At 34.3% G+C, this 16,547-nt stretch overlaps 1 protein-coding gene across 1 annotated transcript in view; it reads left to right on the forward strand.

Moving 5' to 3' along the window:
• The window catches only part of erfl1 (Ets2 repressor factor like 1), a 45,956-nt gene extending 31,014 nt beyond the window's left edge, over positions 1-14,942 (forward strand). The window contains exons 4-8 of the mRNA XM_046833803.1: positions 7,068-7,144; positions 7,450-7,684; positions 9,874-10,060; positions 11,246-11,369; positions 13,761-14,942. Of these exons, the coding sequence (XP_046689759.1) occupies positions 7,081-7,144; positions 7,450-7,684; positions 9,874-10,060; positions 11,246-11,369; positions 13,761-14,602 (1,452 nt within the window). The 5' untranslated portion in view covers positions 7,068-7,080 and the 3' untranslated portion in view covers positions 14,603-14,942. The remainder of the gene's footprint in view (positions 1-7,067; positions 7,145-7,449; positions 7,685-9,873; positions 10,061-11,245; positions 11,370-13,760) is intronic.
• Positions 14,943-16,547: the final 1,605 nt, after the last annotated feature.

Genomic DNA, 16,547 nt, shown 5'->3' on the forward strand with positions numbered 1-16,547 from the left:
CGTGCGTGTGCATGTGCGCGCGTGCGTGCGTATGTATGTGTGTTTTTCTCCGACTCTGGTCGAACCAAGCTCGAGCTTTTTCTCTTTGCCGCGGGACATGAAACAATGAGGCTCGAGCCAGTTTTAATAAAGCGCGCTTTCCCCGCTTTCAACTCGGGCGCGAGGCGGACGAACCGGCAGCGGAGAGCGATCGATAATTAATGACGATGAATAATTTAACCCTATCGATTGATACTTTTTTCTTCCCCCCTCCTTTTCCTTATATCTTAAGGCCCGTGTTCTGTAAAATAGAGAGAAAAAGACTGCTGGTACCTCGCGCTCACCCGCTCTATCAGCTCGTGTTTTATTTCAGCCAGACTCCCTCCATCTTCCTCAGCAACTCCGCAAAACTTCACTTTTTTCATCGCAGTGTCACGTTTATAATTTAATCACTCACTCCTATATAAAAAAAGGTTTAACACAGGGTTTCATTATTACCAAGTTTGAAGCACCCCATGAAGTTCATGCACCTGTCTCTGAGGCATCAAGGCTACACCTCAACTCCTGTAGACTTACCTGTAGCACGGATTTTTATACCTACACAAAGTATAAGATGCATCATTTGGCCTAATATCCAAACTCAAGCTTTAACCTGAGATAAAAGATATGGGTGCCAATCAGAGTACATTTTACCTCTAAGTTTGCATTTAGTGAAACTTTTACAAACTAACTGTAAATAGGTGATTAAAGTTACAGCACATGCACCTTCTCAGGTCAAAAACATTTACCCCGTACTCCCTTTATTGACAAGTAAAAATACAGTTTTGGTAACTTTATTCCAGTGTGTGAATCGAAAGGGGTTTAAATCTGATACTGGATAAAAAGACAAAACGTTAAACTTGAATTAGAACTGATCCAAACCAGGTTTATTATTAAAACTAGCATCTTGTACAAATAATATGGACCACATATTTATTCACTGTATCTATCAGTATGTTTGGATAGATTACAATCCAGTTCAGTTTTATTTTGTATAGCTCTTTCAACAATTGAAATTGTCCCAACTCATCTTTACAGAGATCGATAGGTTATGAAGTTGGTATGTAAAAGTTTATCATCTATGAGTTTATTCCTTATAAGTTTCTATTAATTCTAAGTTTATATTAATTACAATCCAAATCCATCATTAACTTTTACTAAGGCCTACGAAGCATTTTTTTTAACAAGTGCAACAAATTCTGTTACCACAACATTAATCTACCTGTATAGGTTGATCAGAAATGCAATAGTTTTGAGAAACTTGTACAAATGTACAAATTTAGGATTTAGAAATGCTATTTTGCTGATTATAGAACACAAACGACAGTGATTGCGTGATATAAACTGTGTATTTACATTTCAGTCAGATTGAATGTGCTGTGCTGCTTTAAAAGCTGTGGATAAAAGTTTAGAGAAAAATGCTGATCAAATAACTTTCATGACATGCACTGAAGCGTTTCTACTCGACAGCGTAGTACAATTTCCTTCTTTAAAAATAAATTAAATAACTCTAATATGCCAAGAAATTTAATTGAAAGTAAAAGTCAGGAAAGGTTAGAGTTAGAGTTGCAGACGAGGTGTGTGTTTTTCTTCAAATGCTCATTTTGCAAAATTGAACACAATCCAAGCACATCACCCTCGCTCAAACGGATTCTTCATGAGATCAGGTTGATACCCTAATGATGATGTACTGTGATTTCTGGCCAACTCCACTTGTGTTTTCACATTTTGTCTGACATGTCCTCAGCTTCTATCTCCACAAACCCTCACTCCCTCCTACTCCTTCTCTTCATCACTTCTAACAAACACCACACCAGCCAGTCTCTCTGTTCTTCGACCCTGGGGCTGTGCAGAGGAGTGTCAGAGCAGACAAGACAGGGAAAGGGATACATAAAAAGTGAGATGGAGCAGAAGGAAGGAAGAACAGAAAAGAGAGACAGAGAGAGAGAGAGAGAGAGAGAGAGAGAGAGAGAGAGAGAGAAAGAGATACAGTTTGATGAATTGCGAACAGAGTAGCTGCATAGAAACAGTTGAGTCCAACACATAAAGATTGGACAGATATTGAGAATGTTCTTCATGCATTGGGCACCTTCAAAAAGCTAGACCCATTACTTTCCTCTTGTTGTTACTTTTTCACTCAAAAGTCCTTTCTTCTTCATTCTCCTTATGCTGCTGGATACAGTGTCACCCATATGTCACCATTTTCCTTGTATTTTTTCCTTCCTGAATAGTTTCTGCTGAACCACATTTGTCCCCTGTTTAGTTGAATCATTGTAACATTGCATATGAATAATTGCACAAATAAATATGGGATTTTTTGGATGAATTTTCTTTCATTACGAATATTTGAAGTAGATATTTAGGTATGACTTAAGTCAGGTCTGTAATTAACTTATAAAAGTGCAATTATTTTAAAAATGCTTCATTGGCAATGGTAGACATTTACAGAATGGTGAACATTTATAGAAAAAATAAACAGATGAAGAAATTAACATTAAATTATACACATTTTTTGTTAGGTTTTAAAAAAAACATATGTATGAATATGTATAGTAGAAATATTTATCTTTTATACATAGAAAGTTTCTATGTATAGTAGATACATAGAAACTGTTTAAGTATAGAAGGTAAATGTATCTACTATACATAACCATACATATGTTTTGTAAATTTAAACCAAAAATTTGTATGGTAGATGTAAATGTTCACCATTCTGTAAATGTCTACCATTGTCAAAGAAGCATTTTTAAAATAATTGCACTTTATTAAGAAAAGCACATCATGTACTGTAATATAGGTCTTTTGAAATTGATAATTTGAAGTAGAGCTGCTGCTGAAGATGGCCCCACATGCAGGGTCCAAAGACATATCAGATTACTGTGGATGGTACCACTTAGAAACCATATTGATGTAAATGATCTGAATTGCTTTGCTACAATGGGTACAAGTGCTACGATATCTTTAGCACTATAGATGTACTTTCGGATCATATACCCCACAGTTTTAGAGGAGAATTATATATAATCATAGGATATGATGTTACCCAGATGAGCATTAGTCCTTTATTAAGTTGGTACCTCTAAAGTATTATTCCTCATATCATCCCTGACATAATACCTTAAAGTTTACATCCTCCAGTAGTTTTCTTTCTTTTTTCACTTTTTTTTACTGTTGCTGCAGAATGTTGTTGTCCAAATATGGGTGCAAATGAATACTAGTGTTTTTGTGCATGTTCATGAACAAAATGGTACATGGTTTATTGGTACATGGTAAATTATTTTCTAACATTTTCTATTTTTTTGTAAACGACAAAATTAGATACACAAGCCCCTGCTGTAAATGCAACAGGAAGATTGATATATTTTACAAAGTAAAAAAAGAATTGTGTAAAAAGCATTCATATTTTGATATAAATAAAGCACTGAGTCTAAATAAAATAATTTAAATAGCTCCAAAACTACTAATAAATAATTTACATTAAATGTATTTTAATAAATGTTTTATATTTTTAATATTGTACTTGAAATTGTAAGCATGCACAGTGCTGTTTAAAATAATTCACTAAAACCATGTTTGTAGCTCAAATTTAGACTGCTGTATTATATATTATTTTATTTTTTAGCATTAGTAATTGCACAATGCATTTCCATGCAATGTGCTAGTGTGTTTGTTGTTGTACATCACTGTGTATCTCCATATCTAGAAGTGTGTAAGGAGATGTATTCCCAGGGCTGATAGTTATAATGTTTCTGGGGGTGATGGGAGGAACTTGAAAGCCCTGTGCTGCCCAAATCAAAACTAACAAGGAAATGATGGGGGCTCCTTTATCTCTTCACCTGCCTGGGGGGAAATGAGGGGGGGTAAGAGAGGGAGATTGGGCAAAAGTAGTGGGGGGTGGACTGGCTTCCTCTTTGATTTGTAAAAAATGCATTACCTCCGAAATCAAACGGAAAATTACTGAGTGGGAGTAAGAGAGGAAAAGAGAGCGAGAAAGAGAGAAAGAGAAAGAGAAAGAGAAAGAGAGAAAGAATTGGCTTGTTTACTCTGTGGCTGAGGTGGTAGAAGTGTTAAAAGTATGTAAAAGCATGTAAAAAGTCATGCTGTATGTACAGCTCTATTTTACTCAAATTGTACTCAGTTTGAAGGAAACCACAAAAAAATGTTTAGTGTTTGAGAAAGTATTAGTTGAAGAAGTAATAGAAGTATTTATTTGTCACATATACATTACAGCTAAATGAAATAAATGTCTTCAAATACCCCAGTTTGTTAGAAAGCTAGTTTCAGACAGCAGGGTCAGCTACAATACAACACAGGGTTAAAGGCCTTGCTCAAGGCCCCAACAACTGGCAACATGGTGGTGCTGGGGATTCAACCTCCGACCTTCTGATCAATAAAACATCAAAAATAGGAAAAATACTGTGACTTAAACCAAACAGTGATTTCAGTTATCATTAATATTTCAGTGTATATATTTAGTAGTACATTAGGCCATAAAGCACTTTCCTCCAGATGTGTTGAGCTGTAGTGTGATTCAGGCTGAGCATCAGCTTAAAAGTACATACTCAATTGTCTTCATGTGTACAGGATGAAGCTTTCAAATTGTCTTGGTTGGTAGCTGACGTATTAAAAGGCTGGTGGATGGTTGATTATTGAATTTCCAAATGATTTTGAAATATGATCTTAGTAACGAGTCAACCATAATTCCTTGCAACCTTCTTTGAACATTAGGAAAATCTTTTGCTCAAGATGATAATATGTGCAAAAATAAACAAAGATGATCAAACAATACTTTTCAGTTAAACATAAAAAAAAATATTTATTGAGCAGTTCTGGAAGTCCAGGATGTAGTGCCAGATGTGTAAGCTTACACCATAAAGAAAAAGATGTAAACTTGAATCTTGAAGAACAGAAAAGGCCAAGTACTTGTAGGATGTACAAAAAAAGGCATGTAGAATTCTGGGATTTAATCATGTGACAAGAGATGTATATAAAAAGAGAGGAGGGGGAAACAAACATCCTACACAAATATCCTAAGCAACCTGTCTGCTAGTAGAACTGTCTTGCTTGTCTTCATGATGATGATGTGACCATAGCGCTCATTTGAACCTGTGTCTCGTGATGGTTGGACTTTTCAGCAGTTTGCTTCAGAACTAATGAATAGGTTAGAATAATAACAAGAGAAAAAATAGCATTTCTATTTACAGGTCGATGTATAGATAAGTAGAGAGTGTAGATTTAGGAACGGGCTAATAATAAGGATGGTGTATTTTCTCTTGTGATTTCAACACACATGACCTTAAGAAATATATTATAATTACCGGTATATATTTTTTAATTATTAGAATTATGAGAATTATGAGAATTATGAGAATTATTCTCAGATCATTTTCACCAAAAAGCAGTAATAATATGTGGTTCTAAACATTATAGCAAAAAAAAAAAAAAAGATGCATAGTTCATTATTTCTAATAGCATTATGTACTCACTATGGTTTGTGTGTCTAAAAAAACAGAAAAATACATGTAATTAACTACTTAATTCTTGGTCAAGATTGCACTGGATCTGTCCACACACTCATTCACACCTACAGATATTTACAGTACCAAGTCTACATTTGGAATAATTTAGGGAAATTGTAAAACTAGAGAACCAGTTGGAAGCCCGTATGCTGAACGATAGAAAATATGAAATTCCATACAGACAATAACCTAAGATAAGGATTAATTTGTGAACCCTGGAGCTGTGAGGTGGCACCTGGATAACTACAGTGCATTTAAGGTATATCTGTATTAAAGATACAAACAAAATAAGCAAAATAATTGTTTTGATTTCATTGTGAATGCTTTGGATTAAATTAATTTGCATTAATTGGCCAATACCAGAAGGAAAGTGTGTGTGTCAGAAGAAAAAAAAACAGATAAAGAAATGGAAGATGAATTAAAAAAAAAATGAGATCAGAGAGCAAGAAGATATAGTAGAGATGGAGCAAGTAACTCTGTAACTGGACATTTCTAAGACTAAAGGCAAGAGAGAGAGAGAGAGAGAGAAAGAGAGAGAGTGAGAGAGAGAGAGAGAGAGAGAGAGAGAGTGAGAGTGAGAGAGAGAGAGAGAGAGAGAGAGAGAGAGAGAGTGTTTGTGTGTATGTGTGTGCACATGCATCGAGTGCATGGAAGAGAGAAGTGCCTGGAGTTAGCAATAATAATTTATACAAACACACCTTAATAATTCACGTTCCATTTCAATGCTGGAGGGAAGATCCAAAATTCACAGAGCATAATTAAATAGTGTAGTAGAAGAGACGAGGGAAGAGAGAGGGAGAGAGGACTGAGGCAGTGAGGGAGAGACCAGTATTAAAGGTACCATGTAGTGTTTGTTTTTTTTCACCTCAGCATCATAAAACAACCTTTATATTATTGTGACATCCCACGTAAGAATGTATTTCCCCACTTATACGCGTCCTTTTTTTTTTTTTTTACTAATTCTGCCTTTGAAAATACACATATCTGAAATTTTTTTAGATTAAATATAATTCTTAGTCTTAACATATTTAATAACAGTTTACTAATGTTTAAATAGGTAATATTATTACATTTTAAAATAAAATACAAAACTTTTTGCATAAAAAAATATATTATGGCTCCCATATGGACACTAAAAATCACATCTAAAAATAGGCTTAGTTAATTGTTTGGAACGGTCTCACTGTTTGGTCCTACTTCATAGCTACAGATATATGAAAGGATCTTATTACACAAGTTCTTTGTAATGTAATGCTCATTGATCTGACACTTGTCTATTGGGGGTTAGCTTTCAGCACAAATCTTGAAAGATATCTATCAAATGAATATGTTCTAAGGAGTGTTTCTAAGGTCACCGGAATTATATTTCGTGATTCAGAACAACGGATGTGATGTGTAAAAACATATATTAATGCTGAAATTGCAAGTTTATAGTAGATGATGATTTTGAATTAAGGATCTGGCTCTTGCTATTGATCAGGAGTCTAGTTATTACAGAGCATGTGTGTGTGTGTGTGTGTGTGTGTACAGGTGCAGTGGAAGCATGGACTGTAACTGTGTTAGTGACCTGCTCCTCACTCCACCTGTCCCAGCTCTTTGGACACCAGGTGAGCAGAATCATATCAAAGACCACATTTCTTTAAAATGATTGAGGTTTAGAGTAATCAAAATGTTTATCAATCAAAAAATAGAATTGTAGTATTGAAATAAAAAATGGCAAAATACATTTTTATTGATTAATATGCTTATTATGCTTATTATTCTGTGCTTGTTTTAGAGCTAAGTTTAAGAAGTTTTATACTCAACCCCTATGTGCATACGACATTTAGACAGCTGTGCCCCCTAGCAAACATTAAAAAAACCAACACGTCTCATCCATGTCCTCTATCTTTCCTACGTTTGCTTTCCTCAGGCTTCGCCTTTCCAGACTGGGCCTATAAGCCAGAGTCTAGCCCTGGCTCCAGGCAGATCCAGCTGTGGCATTTCATCCTGGAGCTGCTGCAGAAGGAGGAATACCAGGGGGTGATTGCCTGGCAGGGAGACTATGGCGAATTTGTGATCAAAGATCCGGATGAAGTGGCGAGACTCTGGGGAATTCGCAAGTGCAAGCCTCACATGAACTACGACAAGCTTAGCCGTGCACTGAGGTGGGCTTTCTCAGTGTGTAGATTTAATGTGTGTACATAGAAAAGTATGTCTAGAAACTTTGTGTAATTCAGCTAACTTTTACTACATGCATTCACTAGACTCTTTAATAGGAACACATGTACCCCTGATCATTAATGCATTGTATTGAGCAGTCTAGTGAGCTTTTCAGCAAGTCCTGGGATTAAAAAAACATCCAGTGAGTGTCAGTTTTTGATGATAAGTGAGATTATGGGAGGTCACTGGTTTCAGCTAAAAGAAAGTCAACATTACTCAAATAAGCACTCTTTACCACCTTATTAAGCAGAAATGCATCTCAGAAAGCCCAGTAGTCCAAACCCTAAGGAGTCTGAGGCTACTGAAAGTGGACAGTTGAAAAATTGAATAAGAACAGATGTTTTTCCAATCTTTACAGTCCAGTTTTGCTGAGTCTGTATAATATGTGCCTCCTGTTCTGAAGCATTACCAAAATAATTGTTTTGTGTGTCGCGCTTGGGCACTTTTTTAAACATTTAAAACCATTCTACTTTTCTCACATATTGGAGAGAAACAACAAATGTAAAAATGTTATATAAAATAATCATTATGTCAAATTTTACAAAAGTATATATTGTTACATAGATATTTATTATCTGGTCCATATTTTCATTTTATTAATTTATTATGTGTCTTTTCTAAATGTTTCTCATTTTCATAGAGACCATCAAACAAAGAACTGAACAGTTTAAAAACAGATAGTTAGATAGATAGATAAAAAGATAGATAGATAGATAGATAGATAGATAGATAGATAGATAGATAGATAGATAGATAGATAGATAGATAGATAGATAAAAAGATAGATAGATAGATAGATAGATAGATAGATAGATAGATAGATAGATAGATAGATAGATAGATAGATAGATAGATAGATAGATAGATAGATAGATATGGATCCTTACAGCATGTATTATTTTTGTCAAAACCTTTATTGAACGATACCAAACTTTGAATTGATTTGTAGAATGAATCTTTAATTGTTTTGTGTATCAAACCAACCCCAATCTTTTTTCTTGCATATTTAAATTATTTACCAGACAATTCCATCTTTCAGACTTCTTCCTTTTCATTCTCCATCACACTCCCCCCCCCCATCCCTCTTTAATAGACACTGTCATGGCTGTTAATTGTTATGAATTGGTGCAGGCCATAATTGGCCTCTTTGATTAGCCTATTCTAATTGCTCAATTAAGGGACAGTGCTCAATTGCCATGCAAGCAAAGCGTACAAATCACTGGTGTGGCAGGTTGCATTATGGGCACTTGTGTAGCCTACTGAGCTGAACAGAAGGAACCCAACCATAAAACGCTTTGGAATAGGAAACTGGGTTTAGCAGGATTAAGTCACTGAAAACAAGCACATTATTTTTATTATTATGCTACTACTTTTTTTATTATACTAATACTACTACTACTATGTACAACCTGAATATACTCGAATATATTATTATACATATTTGTTATATATATATATATATATATATATATATATATATATATATATATATATATATATATATATATATATATATGTATATATTTATATAATTTTACTTTCTTTAGCAGAAAGTTGTATTACAGTGATTTAGAACTAACATATTTAGGAAGAAATTCAGCATTGTTTTAATGCTCCTATAATGCACACTTGCAGTCTCTGGCCTATTTTCTCGAAAGGAATATAATATTGCATTTACATATTTCTTGAGAGCATGTTTTAATGATTAAGCTATTTATAATAAAAAAAATCTACATTTAATGAAACAAATAGGATTTAAAATTTTCATGGTATAAAATATGTAATCAAATTATTAAACTGTTTTATGATATTGCTCATGCATGGCAAAAAATGAAACCGCAGAGAAAATGTGATCTTTTTTTGGGCAATCATGGTAGAATATTTTTGAAAACACAAACAGACAACAGTGTTTATTTCAAAATATTTAGATGTTCTATTAATGAGTCTACTTTGTTGTGATTGTGATTATTACTAGCATTTCTGCTTTTCTTACACTGCTTTGTATTTAACATTGTACTTTTTCCATTTTAGTTTATGTCACTAACCTCACCAATTCTCCTTTTCCTTTTTTCAAATTTTTCTCTTTCTTCTCTCGCTGTCTGTCTGCACTCTATTTACTCATATCATTCTCCAGGTACTACTACAACAAGCGCATTTTGCACAAAACTAAAGGAAAGCGGTTCACCTACAAATTTAACTTCAGTAAGGTGGTCCTAGTGAATTATCCTCTGTTAGACATGGCCAGCTCTCCTTTTCTGCTAGCCCAGAACCACTTCAATGGAGGGGCAGCTACAACAGATTGTAGCCCTGTGACCTCGGAGGTATGTGAGAATTGGTGGATGACCGACATATAATCTTCTCTGTATGTATAAAATAAAAATGTGAATAGGAATTTAAATGAGGTACAGCTGTTATGTATTTTAAATGATATGTGTGTTATTATGCAGATATATATAATGTATAAAGTGTGTACAGTAATCTACATATATGGCAGTATGGGGTTAAAGACTATGAAGCAGCATTGTTTAATTGACTGCTAATAATCAGTCATTAGAATTCAATCTATATGATGATTCAGTAAACACTTACAAAAATTAGGAAACTACCTATAGATTTATGAAGTATAAATAGATATATCCATTAGATTAGATTAGATTAGATTAGATTAGATTCAACTTTATTCTCATTGTGCAAAGTACAGAGCCAATTAAAAGCAATTAAGTGCATAAGCAGCCTATTTACAATAAATAGCAATATGTTAAATGAGGGTATGTCCATATGTACAGAGGTGAGAGTGATTAATGTGCAGAAGGTGCAGTAGGTAATAAGATATGGCATATAGCACTATAAGCACTATAAAATATAAATGTGCAAGATAGATAAGAGGATAAGACATGTCAAGAAGATAACGTTTAAATAACATTATATATAACAATTATATATACATTTCACAAAGATTAAAAAAAGCAGTTTTCAGACTGTGTCCTGTAATGAACAATGAACAATTTCTATACCATTTACAATATTGTGTGAAAGTTATCAAGACTATAGAGTCAAAAAGAGAGAAAGAATAAAGAATGTGGCGGTTCTAAAGTAAAGTGAAGGAGAAAGAAGAGTGAAAAGACAAAGTGGGAGTTAAGTGGCCTTAAAACCAAAGAAGATATTATCCCTGCCATCTCATTCTCACCTTGGCTGGTGGATTCATTGATAGTATTGATCCAAAAAAGAATATAAGAAATTAAAGAAGAAAGAGAGTAAAGGATTGCTCACCGGTGAATACCGGATAGTCACTCAAAAGTAAGAAGTGACAGATGTTCTTGATCATTGGATGGTGGTATTAAAAAGAGTGAGTTTCTGCTGCGATTCTCACTAACACCAAGAACTGTAGAAGAGTTCATAAAAAATTACTTCTGTATTTGGTTTCTTCCTTTTCTTTTTTCTTTGCTTTCCTTCACCTGTTTTCACATGCCCTTTTTGTTCATTTCTTTTTATTTGTAACCTCTTAGGCCTTGCAGTCTTTGTTTCCTCGGTTGCCCGACTCTGGCCGTGGAACTACTCTGTTTGACCGTGGCACAGGGGCCCCAGAGGGTGATAAGCTAAGATTGGACACTTTTCCGTTCCTTGGTTCAGGTGAGTGAGAAACATGTACGAAGAAATGTATGGGAAATATTTAAACGTGTATTATTATTTACAGGAATATACTTTAACATACAAATCATTATAACTATACATCAAATATTTTGAAATTATATAATGTAATTACAGCAATTTCATAATTTGTAATAACATTTTACAGAGTAACAACAATGATAATAATAATAATGATAATAATAATAATAATAATAATAATAATAATAATTATTATTATTATTATTATTATTATTATTATTATTATTATTATTATTATTATATGCTTCATATACATTTTAAATTTTAAACCCCAGGTTATGTAGTGTATTAGGAATAATAAAAGTAACAACGTATCTGTGTTTATGATAAATATACCTAAAATACAATTTATAACAATTTAGTATTATTAAGTTCAACAATGTTCTCATTCATAATCAGTAACTTACGTGTTACTAATAGAATATAAATTTTTTAATATTACGTTTCCCTAAATAAAATGAAATTGCAAACTATTCCTTTTAATCTTCTCATTAAAGTCAGACATTAAAAAGAAACTGAGGCTTAAAGGTATGTAATTATGAAAAAAGAAAAAAGATATCTGAGGAATCAAAAAAGGTCAAATTAAGGTTAAATTCCAGTGCCTTTAATCTGTGGTATCAAAGATTGTTTTTGTTTTCCTCTGTGTCCAGAGGTAATTCGGTCAGTGTGTTTTCGCTTACTCAAAGAAGCTCTAATTTATACATTTTTTGATTAGCTGTAACATGTTGGACATCACATGCAATCTATCAATTGATAGTGCATTTGCATACTATCTAATTAGGATTCTGGGTCACAGAGTTTTTTTGGCATTGGTAAGCAGAACAGTGCATCATATGTTAAACATATATCAACAGATATTGACACATATGTCATTCTGTCCATCTCTAGAACAAACATGTTTTTCTAACCAAATAACCATAAATACATTAAACTAAAAGGAGCACATGTGCAATAACATCACAGAGTAACGTAATTCATTATAAACTAAAATAATTGATTATAATTGATTACTATGTTAATTATTAAATAATATGATAAAAGGCATATCATATAAAGTTAAGATTAATATAGGCTTAGCAGAATTTGTATTTTAATCTTTGAATTAAATGGCTTAGAAAATAAACTGGCAGAGGTCAAGAGATTGTCTTTTTCTTTTAGATGATGATCTCATTGACCTGATCACCTGATGTAAAGTGTAAAGGAATGTCATTGGAGAAGAAAACATTTACCTCTGCAAACTCTACTTCTCATTCTTGAAAATAGGTTTTCATACAATAGGACTTTATAAAAAAGTGTTCTGTAAGGAGGGGGATTAAATTTTGGTGTGTGTGAGAGTGAAATATGTAAAATAAATATTTGTGCTGGAAGAGTCAGTTGTGTGTTTCAATCATTAGGTGAAATCAGATCCTAATTCGATCCAAGGCATTCGTTTGTCATGTTAATGCTAGTTTATATTTGCATTTTAGTAGACACATTTGAATTTCAAAGGACAAGTTTCAGCATATCCCTTGCGAAAGGTCATGCAGCAGTCAATGTATGTGTGTGTGTGTGTGTGTGCACTCCTTTGTCTCTAGTCCGTATTTGCTTTAAAGTATCAGTGCATCAGAATGTGTGTTGGTGTGGAGCACGTGTGTATTTTTGTGTGTATGTGTACATACCTCTCTACCCTGACTTGCCCCCCTTACTTTGTTTGTCCTCAGGTCCTATTCCTTCCTCCTCCCCTTTTTACCCTGATCTAGCTCCCATGTGTCCTCCCTGTCCTAATCCCTTCCCAGGCAGGAAGGTCCTAATTGAGGGTGCAGGCTTCAGTTTGTGGCCTGTGGGCGTCCATTACTGTGTTTTCATAAGCAAGCGAGGCCTGCCTGACTGATTCAATATTCATGTGTCTGCAAGCTACTCCTGGCCCAGAACACAGAAAGACTCTAGCACTGTCAAATTAGGAGTGCATAGCAAATAACAGGAGAAAGGGAGAGTGAGAGGAAGAGAGAGAGAGAGAGAGAGAGAGAGAGAGAGAGAGAGAGAGAGAGAGAGAGAGAGAGAGAGAGAGAGAGAGAGAGAGAGCCAGGAAGGGTGTGAAGATGAGGAAAGTGTAAAGGGAAAGAAGTCATGAGGGTGTGAGGGGAAATGTGGAGGAAGGAGTTTTGCCAATGTGAAGTAATTTATCCAACAAGTGTTTTAATTAATGCAGCTGCGTTGATACTTTCCAAACCTTTCCAGTTGAAAGGTTTTCTTGGAAAATTGATTTCTTTCTTTAATTTATTTGTTTTGGATCATTGCGTTAAAAAAAAAAGATAATATTTGTTGTGTTAACTCTACTTAATCCCACTTCTTCTCATCTTTTCCTCCCAACAGGAGCCCCCTGCTATTCCAAACCTCCATCCATGTTGGGTCCTTACCCCCGTAACCCTGCATTTGACTACTCTTGGGGTTTCAACCCATATCTCCCTGGGGCTTTATCCCTCAACAACTGCCCTAAACTGCCCCCAGGCTCGCTCTACCCCTCACACTTCTATCCAAATCCACTTCAGTCTAGCCTGGCACAGCTCCCTCATCCATTTTCCTCACTCCTGCCTCCTGGGGATACAGCAGGAGCAGAACGTGGTCAAACAGGAGGAGCTAACGGCTCAGTGGGTGGTCAGGCACCACGACTCTGCATCCCATCATACCCAGGTAGTTTACTTCAAGGCCGGACTGAGATGGGTATTTTGGGTTCTGGCATGGGTGAGAGGGAAAGAGGAGAAAACATTAATATTACAGGGTTAGCTGGAGGTGGGATTGGGGTGGGATTAGGTTTAGGCTTGGGATCACTGGGGTTAGCAAGTGGAGGAGGAGTGCAGAGTCCATCAGATCGACGTGCAGGAATGAAACAAGACCCAGGGTCAGATTCTGAGTTGGAAATCACAGACCTGAGTGACTGTAGCTCGGAGAATGAAAATGAGCCAGACTTCCATGCCAGCCAAGAGAAGGAGAACAGGATGGGAGGCCGACCTCACATTCCTGAAGCTAAGACAGCAGGTCTGGGTGGGACCTTACCTCAGCTCTCTTCTCTTCCTCCATCTATATCCCCTCATCCACTCAAAAGCCTGGTACCCCTGACTCCTCCACCACCATCTCTTCCTACATCTCTTTCTCCTTCCCTTATCCTGGTTGAGCGGCACAGAGAAACAGAGACTCTTAAACTTACCCATAGTTAAAATGCTTTGTTTAGATGCTGGTTATATTGAGCACTCTCTGCCTCTATCTCTTTGTCAATATACAGAATATTCTCACAGTCTTAATTTATACTATACTTTTTTTTTTTTTCTTTTTAGTCTGAATGGTTTTAACCAATCTTTAAGTTTTGTTATTTTCTGTTGCACTATTCTTTTTGCAATTCATTTTCAATTAGAAAGCATTTCAATTTTACCAAACAAAAACCTTTGAAATAAATATCCATTCCTTATTTATGACACATTTATATAAATATTTTAGTTTATAAATATCTAATATATGTCCACTGCTTGAAGTAAACTAAATATATATTACATGTGCCATGCACACACAGAATCAGAACACGTTTATGTGCTGAATTACTAAGAAGTTGTCAATTAACTGCATTCTTTTTTCATTGGTTTCAATGTGAATACAAAAGCCCAGATATTAATTTCATTTGATAGAGATCATGTAAAAAAAAAAAAAAAAAAAAGCTTCTCTGAAATGTTGCTCTCTCTAAACAAAGGGATCGTCTGTAAATTCATTGTAATGTTAAATTTTATGTTAAATTTTCCGTACATTTCTCATAACTTAAAAAACATTGTGGTAAATTATGACAACATTTACCAATACCATTTATTTTATTTTGTTCCAGAAATTTATAGAATTATTAATATCTACAGCCATTTTCCCCCTTTACATACAAATGTTCATTCCAGACATTGAACTGCTGTAAATCTTGGTCTGATTTAGGTGTATTGCATACATTCTACATAGATTTTTACTATAATAATTCAACAATTGTTCTATAACACAAGTACAAGCAACATAAAGTAAAGCTAATTGCGACAATGGAACTTAAATACAACTGTTTGAAAAGCAATTCACCGGTGCAGTGGGAAAACCACTAACAAACACGACATCTAGTGGTGAGATGTGATTTCTACAAATAAGGCGATTGTGAATAGAATTTCCCTTCTTTTCTTTTTAGGGAACGACCCCTAAACCTTAAAAATACGTGTTTTTATCTATTTGTTCTATTGTACATTTGTCATGTTCATGCAGTGCTAAAATGTCTTCTTATTTTAAATAGATATATGTTCTTTGCTCTATAAAAAAAAGAGATCGAGTAAGAAAGTGCTTAAATTTGCATCTATATATTTTATTATTGTATATAAAACATTTAATTTGTATTATTACTATCATATGAGATTGATGTACTGGTGGGATTTAATTCTGTATTTAAAATGATTATAGATGCTGGGGACTGTAGTTGCATAAGAACTATTTAAAAGAAAAAAGCACTTGTTTCCTGTGGTTTATATGTGAACAGAGATGAGAAAAATATAAAAACATCTCAACTCCCATTAGTTAACATTTACCATCATTTTTGCAGAGGTTCAAGAGTGAGACTATAGCAGAAGGTTAGTATTCCACCACTGCTTTTTTGATAGTTTATATTCCCCAAGGGATAGTTTGCAGTAATGTTAGTAATACTGGGGTTTTGCACTTTTTTTGGGAGAAATATTTTGACTAATGTTTATTTGTATTAATAGTTGCAGATAAAAACTTGAAAATCCGTAATGAAACCTTTTGAATGTCAGCGCATTGAATGGCAGAAAAAACAATTCGTTTAAGCAGACCATGCAATATGTAAAAAAAAAAAAGATATTCATGAAGTCACAGGTTTTCTCAACAGACAAACACAATAATATATCTGTAGTTTACATGAAATAAAATTGACTAGTTGCATTTCAAATTTTACATCACTGTATTATATGAAACTATCAGTGTACATAGGCTTTACTTTGTATATTTGTGGTGTACATGAAAAAACAAAAAAGAGAAATTTTCTTTGCGGTAAGGTTTATTTGTTGTTTGTATATTGTAAAACTGAAAAAAAAGAAAAAATGGGAAGACAACATGAAGTAAAAAAGAACTTTAAAA

The sequence above is a fragment of the Silurus meridionalis genome, chromosome 21 (assembly GCF_014805685.1).
Source record: "Silurus meridionalis isolate SWU-2019-XX chromosome 21, ASM1480568v1, whole genome shotgun sequence".
Taxonomy (NCBI): Eukaryota; Metazoa; Chordata; class Actinopteri; order Siluriformes; family Siluridae; genus Silurus; species Silurus meridionalis.